This window comes from Trichoderma harzianum (genome assembly GCF_003025095.1).
Source record: "Trichoderma harzianum CBS 226.95 unplaced genomic scaffold M431scaffold_12, whole genome shotgun sequence".
Classification (NCBI taxonomy): domain Eukaryota; kingdom Fungi; phylum Ascomycota; class Sordariomycetes; order Hypocreales; family Hypocreaceae; genus Trichoderma; species Trichoderma harzianum.
Window position 1 is genome coordinate 422,744 of NW_020209260.1, and position 27,268 is coordinate 450,011.

General features: G+C 48.8%; 12 protein-coding genes across 12 annotated transcripts; 5 read left to right on the forward strand and 7 right to left on the reverse strand.

Moving 5' to 3' along the window:
• Nucleotides 1-377: 377 nt before the first annotated feature.
• Nucleotides 378-2,296, forward strand: M431DRAFT_93925 (hypothetical protein; the record flags this gene model as incomplete). Its single annotated transcript, XM_024924531.1, has 9 exons — nucleotides 378-412; nucleotides 521-676; nucleotides 735-1,089; nucleotides 1,154-1,281; nucleotides 1,340-1,469; nucleotides 1,535-1,631; nucleotides 1,694-1,963; nucleotides 2,029-2,113; nucleotides 2,179-2,296. 9 exons carry the CDS (start codon nucleotides 378-380, stop codon nucleotides 2,294-2,296), a joined length of 1,374 nt encoding a protein of 457 aa, XP_024770824.1.
• Nucleotides 2,297-2,567: 271 nt separating this feature from the next.
• M431DRAFT_235751 (hypothetical protein) lies at nucleotides 2,568-3,340 on the reverse strand. Its single transcript, XM_024913677.1, has 2 exons — nucleotides 3,291-3,340; nucleotides 2,568-3,216 (listed from the first exon to the last, which is right to left on the reverse strand). The coding sequence occupies exon 2, from the start codon at nucleotides 3,053-3,055 to the stop codon at nucleotides 2,702-2,704; it is 354 nt and encodes a 117-aa protein (XP_024770825.1). The 5' UTR covers nucleotides 3,056-3,216; nucleotides 3,291-3,340; the 3' UTR covers nucleotides 2,568-2,701.
• An 11-nt stretch (nucleotides 3,341-3,351) lies between these two features.
• Nucleotides 3,352-4,061, forward strand: M431DRAFT_540054 (hypothetical protein; the record flags this gene model as incomplete). Its single annotated transcript, XM_024921059.1, has 1 exon — nucleotides 3,352-4,061. A coding segment is annotated over one exon (270 nt), but the record flags the coding sequence as incomplete, so codon positions are not given.
• A 190-nt stretch (nucleotides 4,062-4,251) lies between these two features.
• On the reverse strand, nucleotides 4,252-5,487 carry M431DRAFT_511278 (hypothetical protein). The gene has a single exon (XM_024919620.1). The coding sequence runs from the start codon at nucleotides 5,385-5,387 to the stop codon at nucleotides 4,374-4,376; it is 1,014 nt and encodes a 337-aa protein (XP_024770827.1). The 5' UTR covers nucleotides 5,388-5,487; the 3' UTR covers nucleotides 4,252-4,373.
• An 833-nt stretch (nucleotides 5,488-6,320) lies between these two features.
• M431DRAFT_485027 (hypothetical protein) lies at nucleotides 6,321-6,797 on the forward strand (the record flags this gene model as incomplete). Its single annotated transcript, XM_024916244.1, has 1 exon — nucleotides 6,321-6,797. The coding sequence occupies one exon, from the start codon at nucleotides 6,321-6,323 to the stop codon at nucleotides 6,795-6,797; it is 477 nt and encodes a 158-aa protein (XP_024770828.1).
• Nucleotides 6,798-7,948: 1,151 nt separating this feature from the next.
• Nucleotides 7,949-8,308, reverse strand: M431DRAFT_8402 (hypothetical protein; the record flags this gene model as incomplete). The annotated part of the gene is made up of 1 exon (XM_024923381.1): nucleotides 7,949-8,308. One exon carries the CDS (start codon nucleotides 8,306-8,308, stop codon nucleotides 7,949-7,951), a length of 360 nt encoding a protein of 119 aa, XP_024770829.1.
• Nucleotides 8,309-11,638: 3,330 nt separating this feature from the next.
• M431DRAFT_122618 (hypothetical protein) lies at nucleotides 11,639-12,145 on the reverse strand (the record flags this gene model as incomplete). The annotated part of the gene is made up of 1 exon (XM_024912163.1): nucleotides 11,639-12,145. The coding sequence occupies one exon, from the start codon at nucleotides 12,143-12,145 to the stop codon at nucleotides 11,639-11,641; it is 507 nt and encodes a 168-aa protein (XP_024770830.1).
• Nucleotides 12,146-14,539: 2,394 nt separating this feature from the next.
• Nucleotides 14,540-17,908, forward strand: M431DRAFT_19243 (hypothetical protein; the record flags this gene model as incomplete). Its single annotated transcript, XM_024913216.1, has 2 exons — nucleotides 14,540-14,988; nucleotides 15,045-17,908. The coding sequence occupies 2 exons, from the start codon at nucleotides 14,540-14,542 to the stop codon at nucleotides 17,668-17,670; spliced, it is 3,075 nt and encodes a 1,024-aa protein (XP_024770831.1). The 3' UTR covers nucleotides 17,671-17,908.
• A 124-nt stretch (nucleotides 17,909-18,032) lies between these two features.
• On the reverse strand, nucleotides 18,033-20,228 carry M431DRAFT_523067 (hypothetical protein). Its single transcript, XM_024920525.1, has 5 exons — nucleotides 19,646-20,228; nucleotides 19,059-19,576; nucleotides 18,672-18,993; nucleotides 18,470-18,612; nucleotides 18,033-18,391 (listed from the first exon to the last, which is right to left on the reverse strand). The coding sequence occupies exons 1-5, from the start codon at nucleotides 20,157-20,159 to the stop codon at nucleotides 18,203-18,205; spliced, it is 1,686 nt and encodes a 561-aa protein (XP_024770832.1). The 5' UTR covers nucleotides 20,160-20,228; the 3' UTR covers nucleotides 18,033-18,202.
• Nucleotides 20,229-20,628: 400 nt separating this feature from the next.
• On the forward strand, nucleotides 20,629-20,964 carry M431DRAFT_235799 (hypothetical protein). The gene has a single exon (XM_024913678.1). It carries the CDS (start codon nucleotides 20,692-20,694, stop codon nucleotides 20,893-20,895), a length of 204 nt encoding a protein of 67 aa, XP_024770833.1. The 5' UTR covers nucleotides 20,629-20,691; the 3' UTR covers nucleotides 20,896-20,964.
• Nucleotides 20,802-22,423, reverse strand: M431DRAFT_511281 (hypothetical protein). Its single transcript, XM_024919621.1, has 5 exons — nucleotides 21,870-22,423; nucleotides 21,578-21,802; nucleotides 21,463-21,520; nucleotides 21,236-21,403; nucleotides 20,802-21,151 (listed from the first exon to the last, which is right to left on the reverse strand). Exons 1-5 carry the CDS (start codon nucleotides 21,963-21,965, stop codon nucleotides 20,940-20,942), a joined length of 759 nt encoding a protein of 252 aa, XP_024770834.1. The 5' UTR covers nucleotides 21,966-22,423; the 3' UTR covers nucleotides 20,802-20,939.
• Nucleotides 22,424-24,394: 1,971 nt separating this feature from the next.
• Nucleotides 24,395-26,227, reverse strand: M431DRAFT_485033 (hypothetical protein; the record flags this gene model as incomplete). The annotated part of the gene is made up of 1 exon (XM_024916245.1): nucleotides 24,395-26,227. One exon carries the CDS (start codon nucleotides 26,225-26,227, stop codon nucleotides 24,395-24,397), a length of 1,833 nt encoding a protein of 610 aa, XP_024770835.1.
• Between the last annotated feature and the right edge of the window lie 1,041 nt (nucleotides 26,228-27,268).

Genomic DNA, 27,268 nt, shown 5'->3' on the forward strand with positions numbered 1-27,268 from the left:
GTAATGCAGGACCGCATAATTGCAGAGGTCGGTTACGGAGAGACTGAACTGCCGCCTCCAAATGATTCGAGGGCATCAATGTCTCATCCATCTCGGTATGCTTTACTCCGCCCTTGATCCCTGGCAAATATTGGGCGGATAATCAATCCCTGCAGGCAGAAGTACAGTAAGCTGGGGAAGGTCGAGGTTCAACTCCACCCGCCATTCCAATTCTTCTTCTATTCTTCGACAACAGTCCTGGCGGTCTGGTTCTGGCCATCTATTTCGCAATGAAGGCATCGCAGGATAACAAGGCGGACTTTGACAATGAGAAGCACAAGGAGAATGAGCTTGAGCATGGGGAGGAGTATGGACAGGATGCGCAGCGAAGAGCTGCTATGACCAAGAGGGTTCTGTTCAAGATAGACACGAGGTAGGCTCTTGGACATGTTATGTGAAATCAGAAGCAGCTGCCGCCATTGCAACTGATGGTATTCTTTTTCACTATTGGCAATCGTCTCAATGCTCAACAATATCACAGGGTCATGCCTGTTCTGGCTCTTCTCCTGCTCTGCTCGTTCCTCGACAGGACCAACGTCGGCAATGCCAAAATCCTCGGCCTCGAGGCTGATCTAGGCATCACAGACAAGCAGTATTCACAAGGTCTGGCCGTATTTTACGCCACATACATTGCCTGGTCTGCCATCTCTCTCTCCACTCACCAAAGTCACCAATGCTGATTCACCCCGTCACAGCGAGCTTCCAAGTAACCTCGTCCTGAAGAAAGTGTCCCCACGTATCTGGCTGCCCTCATTGACTGTCGCGTGGGGTATCATAACCATGTGTTTGGGGTTCGTGCGCTCATTCGGCAGTTTCGCTGCCGTGAGAGCGCTGTTGGGCATCGCCGAGGGCGGCCTGTTCCCGGGCATCGTGTTGTACTTGTCCAGCATGTACACTCGAGGCGAATTAGCCCTTCGAATAGGGATTTTTTATACTAGCGCGAGCCTTTCGGGGGCATTCGGTGGCCTTTTGGCCAGAGGATTGTCGGCGATTGGGCCAAGAGGCGGGCTGGAGGGTTGGAGATGGATCTTTATCATTGAGGGTTTGCTGGTAAGTTGGACGTTTCGCGGATTTAAATTGTTATCGGCAGAACCAACTGCTAACAAATAACCAGACGGTTGTCTCTGGGTTGATTGCATTTGTTGCATTGCCAAATGGAGTTGCGAGCGCCGGGTTCCTCTCAACAGAAGAGCGAGACTTTGCCGCTGAGCGACTAGCAAGCGACAATGGAGGGCGCTTCAAGTATATCACTCCCTTTTACGTATGATCCAAGGACTAGACTAATAATTATGCTCTTTAGTCCAGCGATTGAAGCTGAGGAGACGTTCAAGTGGTCAGAGGTTCGCCGCGGCCTCTTCAATGTCCAGATCTGGCTCACATCCACAACGTATTTTGCCCTCCTTTCGGGTGTCTACTCTTTTGGTCTTTTTGTAAGTAGACTCCTATTTTCAACTCCCCTTTATAGGGCGGCAGGTTTTGTGCTAACTAGGTAAAGCTGCCTACGATTGTCAACGATCTAAAGATTACGTCCAACGCCAACAAAGTACAGTTGTGGACTGTTATTCCCTACGCTGTAGCAACTCCTATAACTGGTGCGTACATGCTTTTGCTTTTATCCCCGAGATTTTGGCCTGCTGACCGTGATTTCAAACAGTTTTCGTTGCCCTGGTTTCCGACCGCATCAAGCTACGAGGCCTTCCTATGCTCATCATGCTGCCCATCTCTATCGCCGGCTACGCAACGATTGCTCACGTCCAGTCTGCCAGCGTCCGTTTCGGAATGACTTGTCTCATGGCCATGGGAATGTACAGCTCCGTGCCGTGTGTGTTGGTGTGGAACGCGAACAATTCGGCTGGGCATTATAAGAGGGCAACAACATCAGCTCTTCAGCTAGCCGTGGCGAATTGCGGAGGGTTTGTTGCAAGTATGTCAATATTCTGGCCCTTTCTTTGTGGAATTTGGTGGCTAACGCAGGAGTTACTTCAACAGCATTCGTATACCCAAACAAGGACGGGCCCATATACCTCAAGGGACACTCCATCATTCTGGGGCTATTGTGCTATGCGTGGTTTGCGTGAGTGACTCCTTCTCCTACGAATTCACTGAACGTATGGAAGCATGACTGACGGTTAATAATAGTGTCTTGGCCAATTTGCTCTGGTTGGCCAAGATGAACCGAGACAAGAAGATGGGCAAATACGACCAGTATGCTAGCTCTGGCGACGATCGCGACCCCGAATTCGAAATGATTTTGTAAAGTTTCTGTTTGTCGTGGGGTTTGCCTTTATAATTCGCCAACCGATATAGGTTCAATATCCCCAATAGCTGTTCCAGGAAGGCCCAAAGCTTGCGAGTCAACGTATCTGTATTTTTATATATCAAATTATCTCTCATAAGGAGATTCTATACTAAGGAAACCTCAAAGCCACAAGATCTAATATCCTTAAGCAGGCGCTCTAGCGGCTGTGCGTACGCCACATCGTTCAGTTCATTGATGCTTGCGCTCGATGATAATATCTCAGCTGGGCGCTGGCGCAAATTCCAGGCGCATGACTCAGAATCTCCTTTCGTCAAGAAAGCTGCTTGCGTCTGCGATTTAGCCTTCTCCGCTGGTATTATAGACTATTCTTCACTGGATACTTTTTCAGTGCCGTCTGGGGTATCAATATAGCGAACCGCTGACACCAAAGTCGAATCGAGTTTCGTACTCTTGTATGCCTTCTGTTTCCTGGTCAATGACCACGTGTCTGCAGGGCAGAGCTAGTAGCTGATGCTCGCCTGAGGGAGAGGACGGCTTGACACGGAGATACATACCTTCCGTACCAGCTATATGTTGTTTATCCATTGTCGCAATCTTCGTTTCGAGACGGCCTGATAGACATAGTAGATGGAGATAGATGTAGTAGATAGAGATAAACGTAGTAGATAGAGATAGACTTAATAGATGGAGATAGACGTAGTGGATGAAGACAGACGTAGTGGATGAAGACAGACGTAGTGGATGGAGAAATGGCATCTCCTTCTGATATTGCTCCCGAAGATAGTTGAAGTTGGAATAATGGGTTGGTGCCTTCGGCAGATAGCTCCATACTACCAGGACGATACCCGGATGGACGTGGTGAGGAGTCTGGAGGGTTCTTGACGGTTGGCCTTGATGACTAGTTCTTCGGCAGCGGCCTAGATAGGTGGTTTCAATTGTCAGTCTTCTGAATTGCAAGTTTCAAGTACAGCCAGCGTCCATGATGTAGTACCTTTGTCTCGGAATAGTATTCCTTCTGCTGGGCGCCTCGAATCACGGGGTGTGTCGGAGATATCGGGGCTTTCAGAGGCAGACATCGCCGGTTCAAGGCCTGCATTGGTGCAGAGGTTCACAACGGATTCTCGGATCTCGCACTCCACCCCCTGAATGCCATGAGACTCGAATATTCCTTTACACTAAAAGCAATTGGATGCCCATCACGCCAGGACAGTGAGTCTGGAAGAACCGCGATCATAAGCCTGAGTGTATACTCTCCATCCAGTCCAACTCGTAGAATATCGAGAGCGGTCCAGTTTATCCCATCCACTGCCTTCAGAATCTGAGCCCTTAGGGAGGATGATCCGTCGTTCCACTGCTGGTGTAATTGGGGGTGCCTACCAACAGGTTGGAGGACTCTTGGCTACATATTTTGTGTACCCAGGAATGTGATAGGCCCTGGCATTTGCGGGTTCACCCACATACGTGTACCTGACCGAGCGATGAGTCGAGGGCGTGATGGTAGCCCATAGTAGTAGAGGCGTGCCTCCTCCTCAGATGGCGGTCTTCCGAAATGCACCGGCTGAGCCATTGTAAAGTCGCAAGATCTGGATGTGGTTCTGCGTTTCTTAGGATCTGATATTGTGGCACTTAAGGTCCCCTAGACTTCCGGTGGTAGTGTGTCTGTATCAGTTGTGGTCCTGCGATGGTCTGCTGTTTTTCTCTTGGATGGCGAAGTCCATGTCGTGGTCTGTGACTCGTGTCCCATCGCGTGTTTATATAGTTGTCTCGATATTAGGTGGACTTCGGAGCTATCCATGTCAAACTCTGTTGGCGATGAAAGAGGAGTAACAAGAGCTTACTTTGATCTAGAAAATCGAGAATCGCTCAGAGAATACAGGGCTGAGTGAAGGTTGAACCTGCCCATGGTTGTGAAGTCCTCCGAGAAGAGGAGTCGCGATCTGGAAAGTGGTTTCCGAGCCAACTGATCGATGGCACCAGGCCTAATATCCAATCCATTGACACTTCTATCTATTCTATCATACCCATTCTATTCTCTGTGATTACAATGCGAAAAAGGACACCTCTTGGAACCAGATTATCCCATCAATACTTTTACCACCTCTTCAACCTCATCCGTATTCCCAAACACGATACCACCTCTCTCGTCACACCCTTGCACCTCCTTGGCCAAAACGTCCTTTCCATCCTCATCCACAGCCTTTCCTCCAGCACATTCCACCACCAAGCCTATAGGGAGAACCTCGTACAATCTCCTCAGCTTAGCCTTACTCGCTGACTCTACAGGATTGACGTAGACGCCATGGCCTTTGGTGAGGATGTGGCCCAGATCCGGGACAAGGCCGCCGCAATACCGAAGCGTATACTTTTTAGTGATGAAAGATGAAATGAGAGAGGCGTATGCAGGTGAATCTGCCGCAAAACGCAAGTTTGCAGGAGCAAAATATCTGGTTTTGTAGGGTGGCGAAGAGAGCTTAATGTTGGGGTTAAGAAGCTCAATTTTGTCGTTGTCACCAAGCCCCAGCTCAAAGCAGACACCCTCAGCAGAAGCAGAACCTTGAGGTGCATCTGCTTCCCTGATGGCTACAATGACAGTTGTACGCGGTCCATGAACTCCCAACACGGAACAGATCTGATCTCTCGGGTTCTTCCCCAGCGTCGTCTCGCCTTTCCATATTCCCACAATTGTGCCCACAGCCCAGTTAGGAGCAATGATTGAGCTTCCATCGAGCGGATCAAAAGCCACAGAAAGCCTTTCATCGGAAGAAACAGCACTGGAAGCTTCTCCTTGGTGAACCTCTTTCTCTTCGGGATCTTCCTCACTACTGGCTCTCACCACGAGAGGACACTTGGCAAGCGCAGCGCGCATGAGATTCTCGGAAGCGACATCGACATTGAGCTGATCGTCACCAAAAGAGTTTGCGGATCCAACGAGAGAGACGTGGTGCGAAGTTCGGAGGGTGGCGCCGATTTGGGAAATTGCGCTGAAGAGATGCGGCAGGAGAGACGTGCTTAGAGCGTGGAGCGTTGGAGATGGGGATTGAGTGAGCTGAGGGGGGAGCCATGGGGGAAGAGGAGATCGAGAAGCCATGATGATGACTGGAGCTGATTTCAATGTTCTCAGCGGATGATGCTAGAGAGTGGGATGAGTTGAGACGTGTTGTTGGAGTGGCGAAAAGTCTTGAAGATGCGGGTTTTTGGTGCTTTGGTGGGGTTTGGATTAGCCCAGTGCTTGGAGCTGAGAAAACGAAAACCTGGTAAATGAAATGGTTCTAAGTCCGCCGCGATGTTGTTAATTCTACAGCATGAAAAAAGGGAATCCGATTCAATGAGGATTGTCGATTTATTTAGTGAGATCGGATTGCCAGATTATTCATCCCGAATTATATCACTCGTGGTATCTCACGCCACATATCACGCCAAACTGTGCATTTGTCTTCACTATCGCCACGACCGTCGAGCTCCCTGCGATGAGTGGCTTTAAACTAACTGCGATATCCGAGCTTACAGCGCAGGGGAAGAAAATATCCGATATAATGAACGTAATAAATTGCCCAAATGAGGAAAAATTACAGCACGGCAGGTTTTGAGACGGCAACTGGGTGAAAATACAACTCAAAGGGACTAATGCGACCAGTGCTACCAAAGGTGTATTGGAGACTCTATTATAGATGGACATACTAGCTCTGGGTATGTAGATAGAGTATATGTATGTTGGTTACAATATTTGGGTAGCTAATCCATCAAGAATTATTTCACTCGGCGGCTGGAGAATTATCGTCACTGGCAATCGACGTCGCCTGCAAAGTAGTTGCCCATATCGTACATGCTACTTTCCTCGCACTTTTACAATACATTAAGCTTTGTGTTTGTTCATTGGGCATCCATTTAAAGGCAGGACATCCCAGACACTTCATCCAACATCTGCTTATCACCGAAGCATTTCTTCTGATCTGAACGAGCACTCACGCACTCAGCCAGCCCCAGCCAATCCAACTGAGCATCGATTCCAACTTCCAAAACGATGCAGCAGCTGACGTTTCCGATGCCTCCCACTGAGGAAGAGTGTCAGCTCTACTACTACGGACTTACATATTGCCCTAGACTCGTCGCACGCTCAAGCAGCCATGTTTGGGTAAAACGACAGCTGCCCAACCGGATCGCTTTCGCAGGCACCGAAAATATGGCTCCCAAAGCACTTAAAACTGTCACAGAACATGCCTTCATGCATATATGGAATAACCCAATATATACCCTACAGATGCAGATCACACTCGCGGCCAGCGCTGCCCAATTTATCTCCATCGACCTTTTCGGTATTGGATACGATGATGGAGTTAACAAAGATTTTCCTATTACCCTTATTGTTACTGTTAGGCCGCGTTCATTACCATGGAGTGAAGGATATGCTATTGCACGAACATGCAAATTGATCCTCGAATCTTTTAATATTCATGATGTGGAGTGCGAAATTCGAGAGCTTGTCATGGTTCATTGGTAATTGCTGCGGCAGGTCCAACGCGGAGTCCAACACAGAGCACACTGCCGAAATGCCAGCCACTTTTCAGCTGTCTTCAGCTCGAACATCGAGCGCAACCACTCTCGAACGAGCCATGGAGCCGATTGCTGGCCCTCATTCTAGGGGTGTTTGGCCAGCTTCTTTTTTCGCCTGAATTTACATGTATTACGGACCACAGCCGTGGCAGCAAGCGACTGAGGGAATGGACATTGATTGAACTATTATCTAAACGTGAGTAGGATCCTGTTTGTTCGACCAAGAGCATGGCTTACGTGGGGACACAGAGCGAGTTCGACAGCCTCTTTATAAACGGAGAGCGTGCGGATTGAAGAGATTACCTACGCCAAACATACTTATTGCGGATAGTTGTATTGGGATGCAGAAGGAGGTGGTTACTATGGAGGACCTTTTGAAGCCAACTCAAACTTCTAAGCATTCTGATGAGCCAATGCTGGTAGTGGGAATCATGGAGCGAGACGGGGTTAACGTTGGGTCTCGGTAACACGTTGATGTCTTCAAATGGCCGCGACTCAGCCGTAATAAGCGAATAACTGTTTGAAGGAACTGCTACGTTGGAGACGCTGATTGATTGTATTTAAAAATCACTGCCTTACTTGACCAGCGTGTACCTATGCATGTGAATTATGGAAGTTGCATTTAGTGATTAAGCCCGTCAAGTCAAAACAACTTGAAAGGCACAAGACTTGACATCTGCAAGTTCCCACTATAATGACCGAGGATATGTGATATAGTTCCACCCATTTTGGTCTTCCCCTACTTCGACAATACCAGCAGGGCGTCGCTCCATGTCCCAGACGCATGAGCCAGATCTCCCTTCATAGAGAAGGCTTCTTGGGGCAGCTCATTGGCATTTTCTAGCCCATTCGTTGCTTATGCTTTCTACAAGTCTTTTTGGTGTTGTTGTATGACGAATCAATGACTTGAAGCCATTGGGCTAACTTGACAGAACAACTACTCGACCTAGCTAAACCGACTCCATTTATTCGATCTACTTTATGTACTAGATCTCTACTATATCTACCTAAATCTACCCAAGTCACCCTACAATGAAGCCAACCAAGACGCCAGGTTTTGTGGACTTTACTTCGATCGCTGTAAAACCAGCATTTATTTTAGACGAGTGTTGTAGAAATTCCATTACAGAAAGCATGTAAGACGTCCTCATCCGTGAGCAGGTCATTGGTGAAGTTTAAGGCAACTTTCCGCAATTCTTTGAGAATTTTCGAGGGTATGTTCAAGGCCTTAATGTAGGGGACTTTAAGGTGGAAGCCGCAGATTCCGTCAGTCCCTCTCCGGAGAATTGCTCCATCACATATCACATCTTTCCATAGTGGATTGCGAGGTCTCCGCTCTCGATCAGGGAATACAGGTTCATCGAGATGGTCCTTCGCGTACTCAAATTGCTCGTCGGTCAATGGTGCATACTTGATGAGCAGGCGAATGTGAGGCCCTCTCCAGAGGGCCTTCAGCATCTCGATAGACGAGGCCACCTGTGGAATCGAACATCGCGACTTGGCCTAGCTCCTTTGTCCCTGCAGCTGGAAATGGTTTGGATTGCGCCTTTCGGGTCTCTTGCCGCCTCTGAAAGTATGGTAGTCCGGATTCATCGATCTCCATTAAGTCAAACTCGCTCTCTTCGGAATCAGAATCCTCAACATTTGGGGTAGAGCCGGGAAAATTCACTCGAGGGCATTCCTTCAGGAACTTCCCCAACGGTCCCTTAGCAGAGGTCGGAACATCGCAGCAAAAGGCGGGCTGTCGGAATGGTCAACTTGATGTTACTTACGTCCGTTGATGCCAGTGATAATCGGCGGTACACGGCACTATTCGACTTCATTCCAGCCTTCTCAATCACGAAGCCCCCGTGGCTCATCAATTTATCTACTTAGACGCTAATATGGCTCGCTAGAGCATGTAAGCTGCACCTCCCTGCTTTTTAACAAAGTCTTTGACTTGTTTTGTTCGAACTTTCTGGCGGGCTCTCAGCTGTTCTACGGGCTTCATCCTGCCTGAAAGGATCCGCTTAAGTGTTAGAGGGTTTGGGACGTCCAACTCAATCGGTGAGTCGTAAAGACAGGTGTATACCGATTCTATAAAAAAAAATATCCCCCTGGTGTGGGGTCCTCCTTTTGCTCATACCCAAATGGCCATACCGGGTCCCAGAGTATTCTGAGGTAACCCTTGATATCCCGCACATGGTTTGGCAGCGGTGCTACTGAAACAAGGAAGATGGTGTCTCGATCTATCTAGTGAATCAAGGAACTGTAACTAGTAGTGATCCATTTCCAGGCAGTCAAATCTACTCTAGGGTTGTAATACAACGGAGAGAATAGTACCGCTTTACCTCTGCGGCGAAAATATCTTTACCGAGTCTATTGAGCTCTACTTACTAGATCTACTTACATCTACTAGATCTATCTAATCTACTAGATATATCTAAAGCTATTGCATCTGACCATATCCACACCACAGAATATTGCTTAATCGGAATATCGCCAGACATGGTGCTGGATGAGATCAATGATCACCTGAGCAGCATTGTTAGCTCACACAACAAGATTAATCAACATCTTGGTATCTGATACATACTGGTATCTTCACTTTTGAATACATCAGGAGAAATCACCATACATGCCAAGCTACCACATGAAGGTTAATAGACGGTCATCGGGAAACCCTTTTTCTTTTGTCATTTGAGATATTAGGACATGAAAATATTACGCGAGGGATGGCTGCTTGTTTTGGCCGGGGGGAGGGGGGTGAGGTCACATAACCTCCGCACACTTACTACCAGTTTCCTGTTGATGTATTCTTGCAACGGTAATTCACTTTTTGGCCGATGGAGTGCTGAAGGTTATCTGCCTCCATCATAATAGCTCCACGATCACGCTGGAAGCGCTGTCGGAGCATGTATTCCCATGCCCACAGACTCCATATCAAGCGTCTTCTTGTTTCATCGTTCAAGGATTGGAGCCAACGGCAACCATTGGTCCCCGGAGCTGACAAAATACCAGGAATGATATTTTGTAGTACCATATCCTCGCCGTATGTAGTTGCCAACCATTCCAGTTGGCTGATGTGGGCTGATATAGGTACATGATGTAGGTAGGTAGTTACCCTTTCCGTAGTCATGAGATACAGCAAGTCACCCTTTACATCAACCTTGGTCCCTACGTTCTGTGACCTACGATGTGGTGACCAGACTACCGCCCACCGTGATAGCTTTGATAGCTTAACCGAAATATCATGCTACATCCGCTTTTTTTTTAATGAAGATTCCTTTGACCACACTTCAATAGCAGTTCAAACTTCATAAGTATATTTTTGGTGCGTCTCTACTATAGATTGACCACCAGAGTAACCCAGCTTCGCACATCAAATGCATATATTATCAACGCGGTATGAATATGTAACGGTTGGAAAGGATTCTCCAGACGACAGATACAGCTTCAGGCGATGAGTGAAATATACAAGAGCATCTCATCCTAGAAGTAGCATCTTGACTATTACAAAGACTACATCAATACCAAAGTCAATGCAAAAGCATAAAAAGTCAGGAGCAAATGACTACCAGCAAGACTACGCCTATAACACATAGGAATATTGGGCTAGAGATGGAAGACTTTCCAGCCAATGCTCGAGCTCCTATGGAAAGCACGCTCGTGGTGGGTGAGGCCGGACTGGATCGCAAAGCTCCGGAGGCATCGCGGGTGAGAGCCTGTGGAATGCAGGAAATCCTCAGGGCTATTAATCACTGGATCATTGGCGGCGTTGGCTTGAAAGAGCCGGAGCCACGAGCTGAGCGAATCAATTCAATGGCGGAGAAATAATCTTGTGTCGTCGAGATCTATGCAATCTAGAAGGTGGCATCATCCTATCTTTTGCATACCACCTTCAATAAGCCCGGCTAATGACTAATCAGCTGTCAAGTGGCTTGTTCCTATTGGATGCAGCAATCAAAGCATCCCTAGCGTGGAGATTTTTCCAGCGTAAGGCCAATGGCCGCCACAAGTGGGCACCCACCTGCATTGCTACTGACTGGAGCTGTGCCCTACGAACGGCCTGGCTTCAATCAACATTGATTGAAGGGCTTGCCCGCAAGCTGGCAGCAGAAAAGGAGAAGAGCGCGTTAAACAGTTTCAAAGAAGTCTAGGGCCGTATCCCCAGATTACCTGCTGAGCGAAAAAAAAAAAAAAGAAAAGAAAAGAAAAAAAAGAAAGACAGCCAAGAAACAAAAAATAAAAGTTACGGGGCTCCTGTGTGGGTTTACTTGAATGGTATGTTATCCAGTAAGATCCTTGTGCGACTGATCGATACCCAATGGCGCAGGCTGGCAAATCTTCCCAAGAAGACTGGAGAAAAAAAGCGCCACAGTGCATATCTGGAGAATACGTGGTTCCGAAGCGGCTGGAAGCGACCTTGAAAAAAAGGTGTGAAAAAATGAATATACTGTTGAAGTAAGTTAAAATATACTACGGATTTGACCTTACACGATCTCTCAATGACATTTTACTAACATGAAAGAAATCCCGAGCAGACTCTGAATATGGGATCGCCTCGCAGCAGCCGTTTTAATAGCCCATGGAGTAGCATTTTTTAATTTCTGCGGCACTGAGCTGGCCCGGCGCCCGAATACGATACTCGTTGGAGCGCATCTTTACATTATAAAGTAAAAATCGAAATAATAACTTTATTCGCTTCCTCGAATTAAATAACCTAAGAGACCATCGCTATGCAAAAAAACCCATCTACGTAACCAGTGTTGTAATTTTGTGTCACGGCCGTCCGCATCGTAGTACAAGTTACCACGACTCAAGTGTGCGCCTTTCCCTATCGACCTGGTGCTCGAGATGCAAAATTATGGAGGAAATTTCCTCTATAAACTTGTTGCAATCGTCTCTTTTGTAGAAAGCCCATTTGACCACTCCAATTGTTTTTGTCGCTTGGGCTTTTCGTTTGTCAACAAATCCCGTCATTCGAGCCTGTGTGCTGCAATCAGCCCTGATCTGGGCAGCTTCACGTTGAGCTATGCGGAGGGCGTCTTGAATAGCAGATAGAATCTCCGCTGCTGTTGGTTCTCGGTCTCGCGACACGCTGATTGTGTCCCCAGTTGCATTCATGGATAAAAAATCGTCGACGCGGTTCGTGTCGTGGATGATTCTTGCAATGGTGGCGCACCGGGAGAGATGCATTTGTAGATGGAGCTCATAGATTCTGAATTCAGTTTCGAACCTGCGCACCTGCTTGATATGGCTTAAGCATTGTTGTAAAAGGTGGAAAATACTGGCTGTACCTCGCACAGCATCCATTATTATATTAAATTATGTTTTGATCGTAAATGTTAAACCTCAGCGTAAGACTGTCGAAGTTGAACACCATCCGAAAGTCGTGGGAGCTTATAGGATGTAGGAGCTGTCTACCTAGGTATATGTCGTGATTGCTCAAAGACGCCTGGTAGCTTAGAATGAAGGGTGGATTTAAACGGGGCTGTGAGCTGACGGAGTCGTTACAACTGAATCGTTGTGAGCTTGGTCCTGATCAATCGAGCGTCAAATTGGGGTCCCGATTGGCTAGAGGCGGACTGCGTGCATGCGTGCATGCGAGTAACGCTGCTGCCCTCCGGTTTGCGACAACCGCCATGCCGATTAATTTTTCCTCCACAATTTTTTCATTGCTGTCCCGGCCCACTCTTTCCCGCAACCTAACGCGAAGCTAGCAGCGGCTTCTAAAGTTGGCTAATCAATGGACAATGGATGTAGTGTAATCAGAGACCAGCGACCGCTGCAGGGCATGGACACCATCATACCCGTCATGTCAGACCTCCACTGTAGACCACTAAAATCCAGGCTCCTGCTTCACTGATTTTCAGCCGCCTGGGCTGTGCTGCCGGTCCACTGGAAAGTCGCTCAGTTTTGGTTAGAGGAGTGCAAAGCGGTGAATTGCCGGCTGGGCTGACGACTTGCAAACGGGACCGAAGATGATCGCAGCAGACACGCATACGAGTATGTACCTATGTACAGGTGGTCTAAAGCACAAAAGGCGTTGTTTTCTCACTACCTAGGTACATACTTGTAGCTATGTACATGTAGTAAGAAAACAATGCCAAAATGGACGAGCTGCTATCTCAACACAGCACAAGACACCGCATCGCGCCCACGCACTGACAATTCAACCCCCCCCCCCCACCCTATTCAAATTACATTAACTTCATCCATTGATACCTCATACACCAATACTTAACCGGCACAGGGAAGTCAAGTTAAACTAGAACAAGAAAGCGGACAAGCACCACTCACCCACCAGCCCCAGTAATTAGCTCGGCTCTATCACGCTCATCCATCTCTAACAACCGCTTAAATACATCTTGCTTCTTAAGCTCCATGCTCGCCTTACGCTCCCTATGCTAGTCGTCTTTTTTAACACCCCTCCCCCCCCCCCGGTTCCCAGACTATATGTGGTGGGGAAATCCCGCAGCAGCATTAGGAAAGACAATAGCCCTCTGTTGGGCCTTGATCTCCCACTTAACGTCTGGTTGTTAATGGGCTAGAATAGCAGCCTACTAGATGGAATATGATGCTGTAGTAGTAATAACGGACCCTTAAATTAAACCCGATTAAGCGAATCCACCTGAGTGAGGCGGAACTTATGCGCCTGATGTCGATTGGTCTTTCCATCCTTAGTTTATCCCAGTATGCATCTCTTGAGGTCGCATGATAAGTTGAGTCAATATAAATGGAGTCTGCGACAAGGAATTATGAAGGCCGTCCAGTGTAGCTAGAAATCAGAGTCTTGCATAAGATGATTGAAAAGACAGTTGGAAAGAAAGTAATGTAAGCTACCTATGTAGCTTGCCTGGCAAATTGAGATTTGGTGTAAAAGATGGGCCCATAAATTGCCAGAAGTACTACAAGGAATCAGGGCGTTATGGAACAAACAATGACATATGTCACAAAACGTTCTCAAGTTCGATCTTTGCTATCAAGAATATCGAACTTTGGTAGAACCTTGTCTCTATAGCCCCCTCTCTCGCATACGAGTAGTAATTTTTATTATTATGGCCAGCCAAAGTGTCTGGACTACCGAATTGGCGTTTTCCCCCTTTGTTATTGTTACCAAGTCAAGCACTTAATTAAGTCAACTTTTGTACATTTTGCGGTATACTTTGACGAGGCGCAATATACAGAGGCAACAACAATTTAAAGCGGATTGTCACCCAATTAGGGGAAGTGAACAGTCCGACTTTGGAGCGGCTCAAGGTCATCGTGTAAATCCCAAGCTATATACCTATACCTGTATTTGCGGATAGCTAGCCGCGGGGAATGGATCCCCATCGTAAAAATCTTGAGCTAGGATAGTAAAAGTGGGCTTCAGTAATATACTTGTTCTAGAAATGATGCGTTTCCCCCTTGCAATACTACCCTTGTCGCCACCATACAAATGTATTGTTTACTATTCAGGGCATGGAGAATACATTAAATATAAGCGCTAGTGCTATAAGTAGATTCTGTCTCTGTAGTGTATTTGTTGATTTACGGAGTGAGAATGTTTCGGGACACAAGGTCTTATAGCCAGCCACAATGCCCTGTTCGTCGGTCCGACATATATGAGCCTCAATAACAACTCCAGCGCCGCTTTTTGACCCTTCCCCTGTGAGCTTTAAATTCCCGCGTCCTGTTGATCCCGCCTCTACCTACCAATCATTCATGGATACCATCACAGCGCTTGGTGTCGCGAGCGACATCCTCGCTATCACAGAGTTCGGTTTACAACTACTCTCAACCTCCGTTGCACTCAAAGTCTCGTCGACGATCGAGGAAAAAGACGAAAATTCCGCAGTCGAAGATTACAGAAGATTGAGATTGGCGCTCTTCAACAAGCATGCTTCATTGCAACGGCGATTGCTGGCGAGTCCATTGCCACTGCTGAAGGATGAGCTGGCACTGTTAGAACTAGCCACTTCTTCTCTAGAAGATTCTGAGGTGCTACTCGAGACTATTGGAGACATACCCAAAGATTTTCCAGGAAATAGACTTTCGTCACGGAAGACGGACGCTACAAACTATGTTGATTCCAAGCTAGGGGGAAGATTCAGGCCAGAGAACGTAAAGCGGCTTTCTCACGTCGTAACACGTCATGCCAGTTCCATTCTGAGGTGAGTAACACGGTCCTGAGATGCTTTTCATGGTCATGACTAACATTTGACGCTAGCTTCCGAATCATTGAGCTCAAAAAGACCATCGAATTGTTGGAAAATGTCAAACAACAGTTTAGACCAGAGCATGAGTCTCGAATCAACTCCATTTCTCAAGATGTAGAGAATCTCCGACTTGAGGTTCAGAGGCGGTCAGTGGATCCGTATAGGGGAAACTCTGTGGCCTTTACGAATACCGATATCAGACTATTCAGCGATCGATTGACTACCTTAATCGAAGCCGAGGACAACATGTTTGCAGACAAAATCGTCGCCAGTCTGAATTATTCCAGTCGACCGGTGCGCCACGATTCTGTCCCGCAGACACACAAAAACACATTCCAGTGGGCCTTTGACTCGCGGCTTTCCAAATGGTTCAGCTCTGGAAGCGGCATCTTTTGGGTTTCAGGCAAACCGGGCTCTGGGAAATCTACCTTTATGAAATTTATCGCAAAACACTCTCAGACAAAGGAGTTGCTTACCCAATGGGCGGGCTCCGCAGACACTCTCGCTGTAGCGGTGCACTTTTTTTGGATCGCAGGCACACCGATCCAAAAATCATGGCAGGGACTGCTCCAGTCGTTGCTCTTCGATGTCTGCCACAAACATCCTTCAGTAGTCCCGCTGATCTGTCCCAGTCGTTGGGAAGCTGCCAAGGCTGGACGCTGGCAGCCTGCTGCAGAACCGTGGTCCGTTTCGGAGCTTACGGCTGCACTTCGAGCATTGGCATCGGCAGACAATATGCCGCTGAAAATATGTTTCTTCATTGATGGGCTCGACGAGTACGACAGTGATCATGCCGAGCTCTGCAAGGTCCTCTGCGATATGGCAAATTCTCCTCATATCAAAATGTGTTTGTCTAGCCGTCCGTGGGATGTATTTGAAAGGAATTTCGGCGGCGAAGGCAAAGAGAGACTAGACATTCACGAACTGACTCGAAGCGACATCCGAGAGTTTGTGGGTGATCAGCTCCGGGAGCATCCAAAGTGGGCTATAGTTGAGTCTGAAACGACGGCGCCTGAGAAGTCTAGTCTTATAGAACAGATCGTTGCTAAGGCCGATGGCGTGTTTCTCTGGGCTTTCTTTGTAACACGATCGCTACGAGAAGGTCTCTCTAACGGCGACAGAATTAGCAATCTGATCCAACGTCTCAGTGGTTTACCGACTGATCTAGAGCAGTTGTTCAAGCACATGTTAGAAAGCGTGGACCCAGTTGATCACCCCAAGATGGCGGGTATTCTACAAGCCGCTGCTCACGCATTGGAACCTCTTCATATCGACCTCTATTGGCAATTGGAAAGAGAGTTTGAAGAATACGACTATGCTTATCGATGCCCGATAGGATCCAGACCACTGGAACAAATCTCCAAGCAGAGAGAGCAGACGACTCGCAGCATTAATGACAAGACGAAAGGCTTACTCAAGCTTGTAAATCTACGGGTTGAGTTTCTCCATAGGACAGTCAAGGACTTTGTCTTGACCAAAGACTTGGAAGAGTACTTGCGTGGCAAACTCCCAGATGATTACAACGGTTTTGTATCCATCGCCACTGCATACCTCGGCTTTCTCAAAACCACATGCCACCACACCTCACTTGTCGCTGGGATCATGAGGCATGGGAAGGGACTGAACAGTGGACCGTTCATCTCACATCTCAACCACGCTCTGTTTTACGCATCGGAGGCACTGAAAGCCGACCAGTTTGCTTCTCATCACTACCACCGTACTACGACATTGCTAGATAAGTATGAAGCGGCCATTGAGGCCATGGTGCGCATAGGGCACGTCACCATAAGAGGAGTCAACTCCGAGGCATGCCACCCTGGGTTGCCTTTCCGCGAGGAGTTACTCAAGCACAACTTGACATCCTACATTGAAAAAAGAATTCGCGAGCAACCTGAATTCTTCAACATCTTTGACGAATCGCCACTGTTCGCCGCGCTCACCCCCATGTCGCTCAACAGCGGCGAGAGCCCAGCTCCCGTAGCCAGGACCCTCGACGTCCTCCTCCAACGCGGAGAGGATCTAAATTTGCTACCTCGGGTCAGAGGCCCATACCTCGAGGAAGCGGCATCGCCTTGGATTCTGTTTGCTCGTGGTACCATGTCTGTCTTCAACATGCTATCGGGACCGCTCATGTTTCCGGCTCTGCGATGGAACGATTCTCTGGATAATGCCCTCTTCGATCTTTTGCTGTCCTACGGTGCAGACCCCAACAAAGCTCTTCTGGACCGGCCTGGAGCACACACAGTATTCTCTCACTTCTTGAAGATAGCCACGTCGCGGTTCCTCGGTGAGGAGTGTTTCGAAGGCTATCTTAGAACATTGGATGCCTTCTTTAGGGCAGGCGCCAGTCTCGGTGTACCGCATAATGGAGCTGTTGATCCAGATGCATCGGTTGCGTTTGGAAACCTTGCGAGGTCGTGCCCGGAGGAATCAGTGCTAGCTTCTTATTGTACAGAACTAAAAGGTCTCATGTCGAAATTGGCAGCTGATCCAGGACGAGCTAGGTTCCTCTCATCAGTGACTGAGAAGCTTATTGCGCATTGCTCCGGCGGGGAGGAAGATTTGAAAAGACTGGTATTGGCAATATCGGAGGGTCTCCCCAAGTATGCTGCCGAGCCGTTGTTGCAGGTAAATTGATAGCAAGCTAGAGATGAGCGAGAAACGGGGAGACACGCGGAAGAGGCGTCGAGAAAGCTGGGGTGGTTCGGCATACGGTGATGATGTCAAGCAAGCTAGAGGAGAGTAAAATGGTAGCTGCTCAATTTCTTTCCAAGAAACAACAAGCGGTTAAAGCTTAAGATGACTTATAGTTAGGGGTATAAAAGCTTGGAAAGGAGGCATCAAGTATCCATAACAGAATATGATATGTTTAACGAGGCATTGCCTAACACCCAAGCTTATCATGCAGTATCCTTAAGTTGTTCACCAGTATCATAGTAAATCTACCGAATTATAAGTCAATTGAAGCCACTCAGCTTCACTAATTAGACAAAAGACATCCTCGACATGTTCTGCATAAGCATTTCAGATGACTCCTAAGCTAATAGACGAAGGTATAAATAATGGATGGCATATACAGGCAACTATGTCCCAGTGCTATACCCTGAGTATTACGTCCACTACTTTCCGCATAACATGACTGGCCTGTGACTTATGGTCGCGGCCACGGCTATTCGTGTGTCTTTCGCAGGTTAGCTGGGTTCGCAATAAAGGCAGCACACACCCCAATGGCGGCCACCAGAGTCGTTGCTCCAAAGGCAAGCCTCAGTCCATCATAGTACACCAGCCGGGCACTAAGCTGGATATCCGGCGGGAGCGTTCGCAAGGCTTCGACCGAGTGTCGGATCTCGTCGATAATCTAAGCCGAAATCTACGTCAGTTGCCGATTTCCCTACCAGTTATGAACATTTAAAACGACTAAGGAAAAGGGGCGTACTCTCCATTTATCTGGTACCTCGCTCAATACCTGTGGTAAGCGTACACTGAGCGTATTCTGGACGATGGCTGAAGTGATGGACACTCCCCAAACAGTTCCGAGAGATCGAACGAGATAGGTCGTTGAAGCGGATACAGCGTGGTCTGTAGACGTATGTGAGTGAAGGGATATCGGCGTACCAATAAGCCGTATAAGCACATACCTGAATGAGCGTGGGACGCAATCGAGATAAAGAGAGTTGCCGGATACACGATTCCTGTTCCTAAGTGAGAAGGAAAGATATACAAGACATACTTCCACGAGGCATCCGAAAACGCCCACGATGTAACCAAAGCCTGTCCAATTGTCATGAGGACGAGCCCCGTGCGCATGAGCGGAATCAGCTTCCCCCAGCGAGACATGACTGTACCGGCAACCAAGCCACCCAAAGGCATGGCCAGCGAGGGGATAGCCAGACGAGCACCGGCTTTGGTGGCTGAGTCTTGAAGGACGGCCTGAAAGAAGAGCGGAAGCATGAAGAGATACTAAATGTCGTAGCATGTCAGCAAAGATTTTAGTCTCGGGCGATCATCCGTGTAAATAGACGAACCCCGTATGTCGACATGCCAGCGCAGATGTTGGCAATCTGTGTGGCAATGGGCATTGCTCCCTGAAGCATTCTCAACGGAATAATCGGCAACGCTGTCGTCTTTCCCTCGACGGCAACAAAAGCAACAAACAGCACGACACTAATCGAAAGCGATGAAATCACCCAGGGACTTCCCCAAGGCAACTCGTTTCCACCTAAACTCATACCCAACAACTGCGTCGAAACAGCTGCCACGAGGAGAAGAGCGCCGGAAAAGTCGACTCGTTTCCACACAGCGCCAAGGCCGCCTTCAGAGACAATTCCACGATGCTGGTTCTTGAGGACAAAGTATCCTGCACCAAACGCAAAGATGGAAAAGGGTATCTGGAAGAGGAAGCACCAGCGCCAACCAACCAAGTCGGCAATTGTGCCGCCAAAGGAAGCACCGCAGATTGCACCCATTCCCACAATTCCATTCTGCATAGCCTGATACATGCCTCTCTTCTTGAATGGTATCATGTCCGAGTTGATAATAGTAGCTATAAGAAACGTCAGTCAGCACATGTAAGCCGTGCAAAAGCAGCAACTTGATTTATTTTTCGCCTCACCCATAGTCATAAGTCCCGCTCCCCCAATCCCCGTCACGGCTCTCATACAATTCAGCGCCAACATGCTTTTCGCCACTCCACACCCAAGACACCCCAGCGCGAAAAACGTCGTGGCCACGAAGAAGCAAGCCCTCCGGCCAAAGATGTCAGACACCCGCCCGTACAGCGGCTGGAACGCAGCAGAGGTAACGAGGTAAGACGTAGTCAGCCAGGAGGCGCTGTTAGCGGCGTCGAACTCGGAGCTGATGACGGCGTAAGTGGCGGCGGTGATTGTGCTGTCGAAGCCGTAGAGGAAGACGTTTGTCATGATGGCCAGCTGGATGGAGACGAAGCCCGCGGGGGGAGACCAGGATTCGTCGGGGGCGGAGAGGAGAGGCGTGTCTTCTTGGGCTGGGGGACGCTGGCTTTCGATGTCGTCGACTTGAGGTTGAGTATTGTTGATATTAGATGTTTGTGAGGTTGAGGGAGACTTTGATATAGGCGGCGGTGTGAATATTTGAGTTGATGAAGCCATGGTGGAGTGGGCAGTTGCTATCTGTTGTGGGTGAAGTTGAGAGAAGTCTCTTCACAATACTGATAAAAAGAAGATGATGAAAGAGAAAGAATTGCAGAGATTTTTTATTCTTACGGCAACGATATATATAAGTTGCAACCTCAAATCACATAATTGCCATCCACCAACCCCCGACAAGGATCTCATGCCGTGCATCCACCCCCCGTGATTCGACAGAATGCCCGCACCAAGCGCATTGCACCATCGCCTCCAGCCGCTTCGTGATGCGGCACCCCCTGCACCATTTTCCGATTCGGCTCACTCTCACTAGCTGGGGGTTAATAAGAGAAAAAGAGTAAGTAAAAAAATTAGACAGATTGAGATGGTTTGGAGATCGGCAAGTGAGTCAGAGCCGATGGGCCGCTTATTCGGATGTCGTGGTTTTGGTGTGTAAGTTCGTTTATTCGTATGCATGATTATGTGTGGCTGTTGAGCACGCAATGATTGGCATTACAACCTCTTAAATACAGTATTCAATCGTACTCTCAATTGGATGTACAATTCGCACTGCGTAACGAATCAAATGAATCTCCCCGTAAAGTACACCATACTTACCCGTCATCATCATACTGAACCATCAACCCAAGGCTGCATGTCTCACACCAGACCTCATGCAAACCCTCACTCTCATCCCCAACACTCCACACCGCTCCATATCATCAAAACAATGACTCAAAAAATAAAACATCAATTCTAATTTCATTGCATCATCTCACATTTGGTATCTTAGATAGAAACATCTCATTTCTTCGCATCGGCCTGCATCCCGCTCTGCACCCAGTTTCTCGTCTCCTCCGCCTTCTTGTCCATCTCCTCAGGACTCAACTTTGCCAAATCAAACGCAGTGTGCGGCTTGGGCACATGTCGGCCCTTTTCGAAGCCGGGCCGCTCGAGAAGCGTGTGCAGCCACTTGTCCAGGGCAGGGAACTCGTCCAGCGAGACGCCAGCCCAGGCTACATTGCATTTCATCCCAATTAGCGTCAACTGAAACAGGAAAAAAGAAAATGGATCAAGTTGAAGATGGTGAAGCAACTTACCGTGAGAAGCAACCCATCCCCAGGAGGCAATGTCGGCAATGGTGACGCGGTCGCCGACGAGGTAGCCAGAGGTGGACTTGGCCAACTGGTTGTTCAAGACAGAGTAGAGACGGCGCGTCTCGTTGGTGTAGCGGTTGATACCATACTGAATCTTCTCAGGAGCATATCCTACAATCGCCATGTAAGCAAAAACTCATTCATGATGCTTATGTTGCTATGGAACTCACGGTTAAAGTGGTTTGCCTGTCCCTGCATAGGACCTAGGCCACCCATCTGGAAGTGCAGCTACATCGTGATAGTTAGCTCCATAACATCTTAAAAAGTTTCACAGGAAGAACTCACCCAGCTGTTCACCTCCCAGGTCTCCTTGGAGTCCTTGGGGTACGAAACCTTGTGGTCCTTGTCATAGCGGTCCACGAGGTACTGCAGAATGGCACCGCTCTCAAAGATGCGAATCTCCGACCCGTCGGTCCACTTGTCCGTGAGGGCGGGGATGCGGCCATTGGGGTTGATTTCGAGGAACCAGTCCTCCTTCTGCTCATTGGCGGTCATGTCGATGGCATGGACCTGTAGAATAGAATAGAACTGTCAATCATGCTCAAGGTGTAATGCGATACTCTGTGACATGTCTCACCTTGTACTCCAGGCCCAGCTCCTCAAGCAGGATGGAAGCCTTGATACCATTGGGCGTGGCGGCCGTGTAAAGCGTAATATCAGTAGGGATACCCATGTTGTTGAATAATTGCCGTCCTAGCTGTGATATGCGAGCAGACATGTACTTTTGTAAAGAGTCGAGATGAAGCTGCCTCGGCGGATAGTGGTTATATATACTCCACGTATTTCTCCTGGACTTTTTGTTAGATCCAACCCTGACTAAACGAGCAATGAGGTAATATCCTCGCAATAAGACGGACAGATCTCTTCGCCCACTGGGCCCAAGTTGACCCGAACCCAGATTCGCTGGTGCCCTCAGTGTTGCTTAGAAATCCTGCGTGTTACGAGCTTGCACGGGCGACCCCACCCCTCAGAAAGCCCCGGATATAAGTTCGCCAAAAAGCGGAGATGTTGGGTATTTCGGGATAGCCCACATTGCAGCCACTGTCTCGTTTGGGTGTTATTTTCTGTTTGCAAAAAAGAGGAGTGTTGCTGAGAAAGCAGCGCATTGCTTATCAAAGGTGAGGTGGTTTGTCATGGTGGTGATGCTTGGACGAGTTGGGAGCGAGATAGTAGGCGTATAGGATTGTGTAAAAGCTTACTATCCGATTCCCGTGCCGGCCGTCTTACTGCGTATCCACCTGGGTATATTCTTAATATGAGGAGGCAATACGGATTTCCTCGGATTTCCAAGCGTAGTCGCAGATATCCCTGAATGCACATAAACCTAATCTTGAGGAATCATTTCTTCGGGATGTTGTAATACACGTATAGTCTTCTTCGGATACATCAACGGCAGTTGAAATAGTTGCCGCATAATGGCCGCCCATAGAATGATACTTAGTCGTATATACCTCATACCCACGAGTCAGTCATGTTGGAATATTCATCTCCGGTCAACTCCACAAGAAGAAACAGAAAGATAAATGTTTCAAACTACATAGTCCCTAAATCACATCACCAGCATACTCTCGCCCTTGCAAGGTCACCGAAAATGGCAATATCCTCGGATCTATCCGAATCACTCAAAGTAATCAACCCGAATAAAGTTGACGCCACAAAACTCCATGCAATGTTAAATACCCATATCACTTCAACGGGCTGAAACGAGCAAAGAATAGTAATCATGGATGAATTAGCAGAGTGGACACAGGCACAGTAAGCAGTCAATTTCCATCTCAACCACTCCATCACATGTCTTCACAACTACCTAGGTAAATAGACAAGCAATATACATAGAAGAGAGAGTCATATATACAAAGAGTACAAACCTCCCAACTCCATCCTTATGTCACAATCTCACCACCCTCCATAATCACCGTCGTATTCACTCTCCAAGCCCACACCGTGACACACCTCGCCACACAAAGTGCCGCTGCAGGACAATCTTGTGATGCGTGAGGGGTAACGTGGTATTCACTTTAAACAATCACACACAACTCGTAAACCAAAAAGGGAGACCAGTTTTGTTCCATTCACACACACCTCGAACCAAAAAAGGAGAGACCAGTTTGTTCCATTCTTATGTTCATATTCATATTCAAATTTCTGCCTATGTTTGCAGAGTGCTGGGTAGCTAAATATTTGTCTCCATCTCAAAAAGTTTCCAGTAGCGAAAACCCCCTTTCAAAAAGAAATAACAAATAAACAACAAACAACATCCTTGGCCAGTAAAAAAAATGACGTAGAAACATCAAACAGCTCAGTGTCATCAAGTCATGCCGCGTCCCTGCGCGCAGTTCCGTCGCGGCTCTATCCAAATGCTTTGGTAGTAGTACTGCTCTCTCCGCCGCTATTCAATCAATCTTCTTCCTCCGAAATCGTGCCCATGTCTATAAAAGAGCGAATGGTATCCCTGGGCTTTGTGTCATAACAGTGTAGTCCTCCAGAAAACGCCTTGTGGCACACTTCAAGGGATTGGGTCCCCAGCTTCATGTGCGCATGCAGATCAAACAAATCTCCCTCTCCACGCCAAGGTACAAAGAGTGAGTAGTTTCACTTCCAGTATCCTTGAGCATCCAATCTCGATAATTGTGGGAAATATAGAAACGTCATTTCTTCCAAATATGGAGTCTCCAAAAGAAAAAAAGGAAAAAGTAAACAAATTGATTGCCAATATCCGGCATACACGCTTGTAAATAAGGAAATAAAGGGGGAAAGGCCATCATCCCGTATCATGGAAGCACACCAGTGCACTCCGCGTAATTGTTGTAGTAGTCATAAGATAGATCGTCTCATCTCGTCGTATAGTGAAACCAGGAATAGAAACAAAAAGTAAAACGAAAGGTGATTTCTGGCATAGATTGCAAATAAGGAAAATGGTGTATGTAAACAATTCTGTTAATAGAAGTCAGGGAAGTACTCGGGGAAGTACCAGGATCCCTGCGGTTGAGTTTTGTTGTTGTCAACAAGATATCGTTCTGCTAAAACCGAGAGGAGGTCGAACACAGGGAGGCACAGTAAGAAAAATATGAAATGAAGTATAAGAATGGAAGTCCAACGCCGTCATGCATAAGTATATTCTTCACGTGGCTTCTGGCTGTGTTGGTGGTAGTTGGTGTACTGGATGTCGTCGTATCCGTAAGCCTTGGACGTCTTGACCTTGGCAAAGTGAGCAGCTCCTGCAGAGGCGGAATAGCTGCTGTCGCGGACTGGCATTGAAGGTCGGGCATCATTGTAACCGGAAGAGTGGTAGGCATATCGGTCAGATTCCGGGTCAGCAGCGCGACGGCTGTACGACGGCTGTCGGCTGCTTTCATATCCAGAGGGGTATCGAGAAGTTTCGCCATATCCTTGATCGACGGATTGCTCCCTCCTGCTGCCGCGGTGCCTGCGGTCTCTGGCACGTTGGTCACGGACGTCGTCTGAATCGGCATCTTCTTCGTCGATTTGCGACTGGTAGCGCGTACGATTGCGGCCACGAGGGTCGGCTGCCTCTCCGTAGTTGTAGGTTTGAGAGCGTGTAATGGGTACAGCTCGTGGGTAGCTTTGTGCGTCGGCAGGCATGGTGTGTGTCCTGGACAGGTGAGGGGGGGAACCGGACATGGCGGGGTGAGCGGCATGACGGTTGTTGGGAGAGGCGCTCATGACGACGGGCTCGGTGAGGGGCTCCCTCGACGACTTGCTATATCTGTCTCTCGGGCGGTTGCTCTCCGTGGAGCCACGGCGAGGTCGCGCCGCTGAGCGACGAACATCATCGTCATCGGGAGCAGCAAATGGAGACGTCTGGTTAGGAGCGGGAGGGGGAGTAGGAGCAGCGGGAGGCTGGTTCATCCGCGGCGCATAAGTCATAGATCGCTTAAGACCACCAGGGCCAGCTACACCCTCTTTGGCTCGAGCCGCCTCGATATAAGAGGCAGCATCCTTGAGCTTGCTGTGGGTGTCTTCCCAAGAAGAAGATGGTTCTGGGGCAGGCGGCACAGTTCGTGGAGGCTGCTCCACATACTTGCTAGTCACATACTCTGGAAAGGAGCGGACGGCTGGGGGCTGGGGAGACACGATGTGAATGTCTTCGCGCTGAGAAGAGCGATCGCGCTTCTCGTCATACTTTTTGCTCGACGACTTCTTCTTGTCAGATTTAGAAGCGGGAGCGGGAGTGGGAGCATCATCGCTGTAATCATCAACCACGTAGGCCGTGGCCTTGGTGTGCTTCTTCTTGTCTTCAGACTCGCGCTTGATGTCCTTGTCGCGCTGCTTCTCCTTTGCTCTCTTTTCCCGGCGGGCGTCTTTGGCCTCCTTGGCTTCCTTCTCGCGACGAGCAGCGTCTTCCTTTTCGGCCTTCTTCCGGCGTTCTCGATCCTTTTCCTTTTCCCTGGCTTCGCGATCTCGCTCGCTCTCGCGCTTGGAGCGGCTGTCGACGTAGGTGGTTTCCCGTCTTGTGGTGCGAGATGAGCCAGTCTGGTATACTCGAGGGCTAAAGGTCACATCATCCTCATAAGATCGCGGATACGTGTATCCCTTGGCGGCGGGTGGGGGGACGTTGGTGGACGGCTTGTAAGACGAGGCGCGAGGCTCGGCAGTGCGAATTTCATACTCGGCATACTTTGAACTTGATCGCGGGGTGCCGCTAACATTTGTCTTGCGCAGCTGTTCCTTGAGCTCGGCCAGCTTCACCTGGTCGTCGTACTTTCGGCGTTCATCCTCGTCCGTCAGCAGCTCGTAGGCCTGCTGGACCTTTTGGAATTCCTCCTGCTTCTGCGCCTTGAGAGCAGGGTCCTGCACCTTGTCGGGGTGACACTTGAGGACAAGCTTGCGATAGGCCAGACGAATTTCCGCTACTTGCGCATCCTTGGCGACACCGAGAACCTTGTAGTGATCCGGAGGGGGCGTAGAGCTCATGTTGGAGGAGGATCGAGGGGGGGTTGGAGGCGGATGAGGCTATTTCAAGTCTGGCTGTGCGAGCTTTGCCTTAGGCAGCTTGCATCGAATTCCGAGCAGGGGCGATTGAGGCTGCGGCAAGATCCTCAACGTCTGCTGAATGCAACTGCGCAGGTGCAGTAGAGAGTTAAGAAATAGGCCTGAGGGTAGGCGAGCTGTGAGTTGAGTTGAGTTGGGTTGAGTTGTTCTTGTTCTTGTATTGTATAGATGGGCGGCAGAGAGGCGGCGAATAACAAAAGCCCAGGCGCCGCAATGGAATGCCAGCCGCCGCTGATTTAAAAAGGAATGACAGCTTTCCAAGGACCAAAGCAATGCAAGCAGAATCAGAAGGAAAGTGAAAGGAAATCAGACGAGCGACGGGGTAAAACCGGGAGGCAGATGGTGGACAGATGCAACGAAGCACACACGGCTTGCAAAAAGAATCAAGATCTGGGCCAGGTCCCTTTTTGGATTTCTTGCGGCCTGGAGGGGGACGGGGATCGCTGTACCTTGTACCTGAAGGCGAGCAAAGTCGTGAGGTCACGGGCCTGAGGAGCGCTGCACGCGGTGATTCGTTATGGGCGGGAAAAGGTGGGCCAGGGGGGGAGGAGCTGCTGTGGGAGGGACGAGCACGTTGGCATGTACATGTAGCGAGTACAAGCGACGGCACAGGTACTGGTACAGGGGCGGGCAACAGGTACGGGTACAGTGCAGGTTCGGGGGCCTCGTACAGGTAGAGACTAGCGGGCGAGGGAAAAAAAAAAAAGGAGGGGGCGAGTCGAGTCAAGCGGCCTTTTTTCTTGGTGCCTCAACTAGCCCAAGCAGGATCCGTTTCTGCTAGCCGTGGACGAACGCTTGGCCTGAGGGAGAGAGAGAGGGTGGGGAGGTCGAGTGGGCTGTGGATGGTGAGATATGTCGAGTCTTCTTTTTGCAGGCGAGGGGTCAAGTCAGGTCTGGTTCTGGTTCTGGTTATGGTCCGGTGGCGGGACGGGAAGAAGAGAGGACGGACGGACGACAGGTTGG

What these genes read in the sequence shown, in the direction of transcription:
- M431DRAFT_235751 (XM_024913677.1), bottom strand. Translation starts at nt 3,055, where the DNA reads ATGCCATTTCTCCATCCACTACGTCTGTCTTCATCCACTACGTCTGTC.
- M431DRAFT_511278 (XM_024919620.1), bottom strand. Translation starts at nt 5,387, where the DNA reads ATGGCTTCTCGATCTCCTCTTCCCCCATGGCTCCCCCCTCAGCTCACT.
- M431DRAFT_523067 (XM_024920525.1), bottom strand. Translation starts at nt 20,159, where the DNA reads ATGGCTTCATCAACTCAAATATTCACACCGCCGCCTATATCAAAGTCT. An exon ending in CTGGCATGTCGACATACGGG is followed by an intron (nt 18,994 to 19,058) that starts GTTCGTCTATTT and finishes TACGACATTTAG; the next exon opens with TATCTCTTCATGCTTCCGCT. An exon ending in AGGTACCAGATAAATGGAGA is followed by an intron (nt 18,392 to 18,469) that starts GTACGCCCCTTT and finishes ATTTCGGCTTAG; the next exon opens with ATTATCGACGAGATCCGACA.
- M431DRAFT_235799 (XM_024913678.1), top strand. Translation starts at nt 20,692, where the DNA reads ATGTACAATTCGCACTGCGTAACGAATCAAATGAATCTCCCCGTAAAG.
- M431DRAFT_511281 (XM_024919621.1), bottom strand. Translation starts at nt 21,965, where the DNA reads ATGGGTATCCCTACTGATATTACGCTTTACACGGCCGCCACGCCCAAT. An exon ending in AGCTGGGCCTGGAGTACAAG is followed by an intron (nt 21,803 to 21,869) that starts GTGAGACATGTC and finishes TCTATTCTACAG; the next exon opens with GTCCATGCCATCGACATGAC. An exon ending in CCTGGGAGGTGAACAGCTGG is followed by an intron (nt 21,521 to 21,577) that starts GTGAGTTCTTCC and finishes ATCACGATGTAG; the next exon opens with CTGCACTTCCAGATGGGTGG.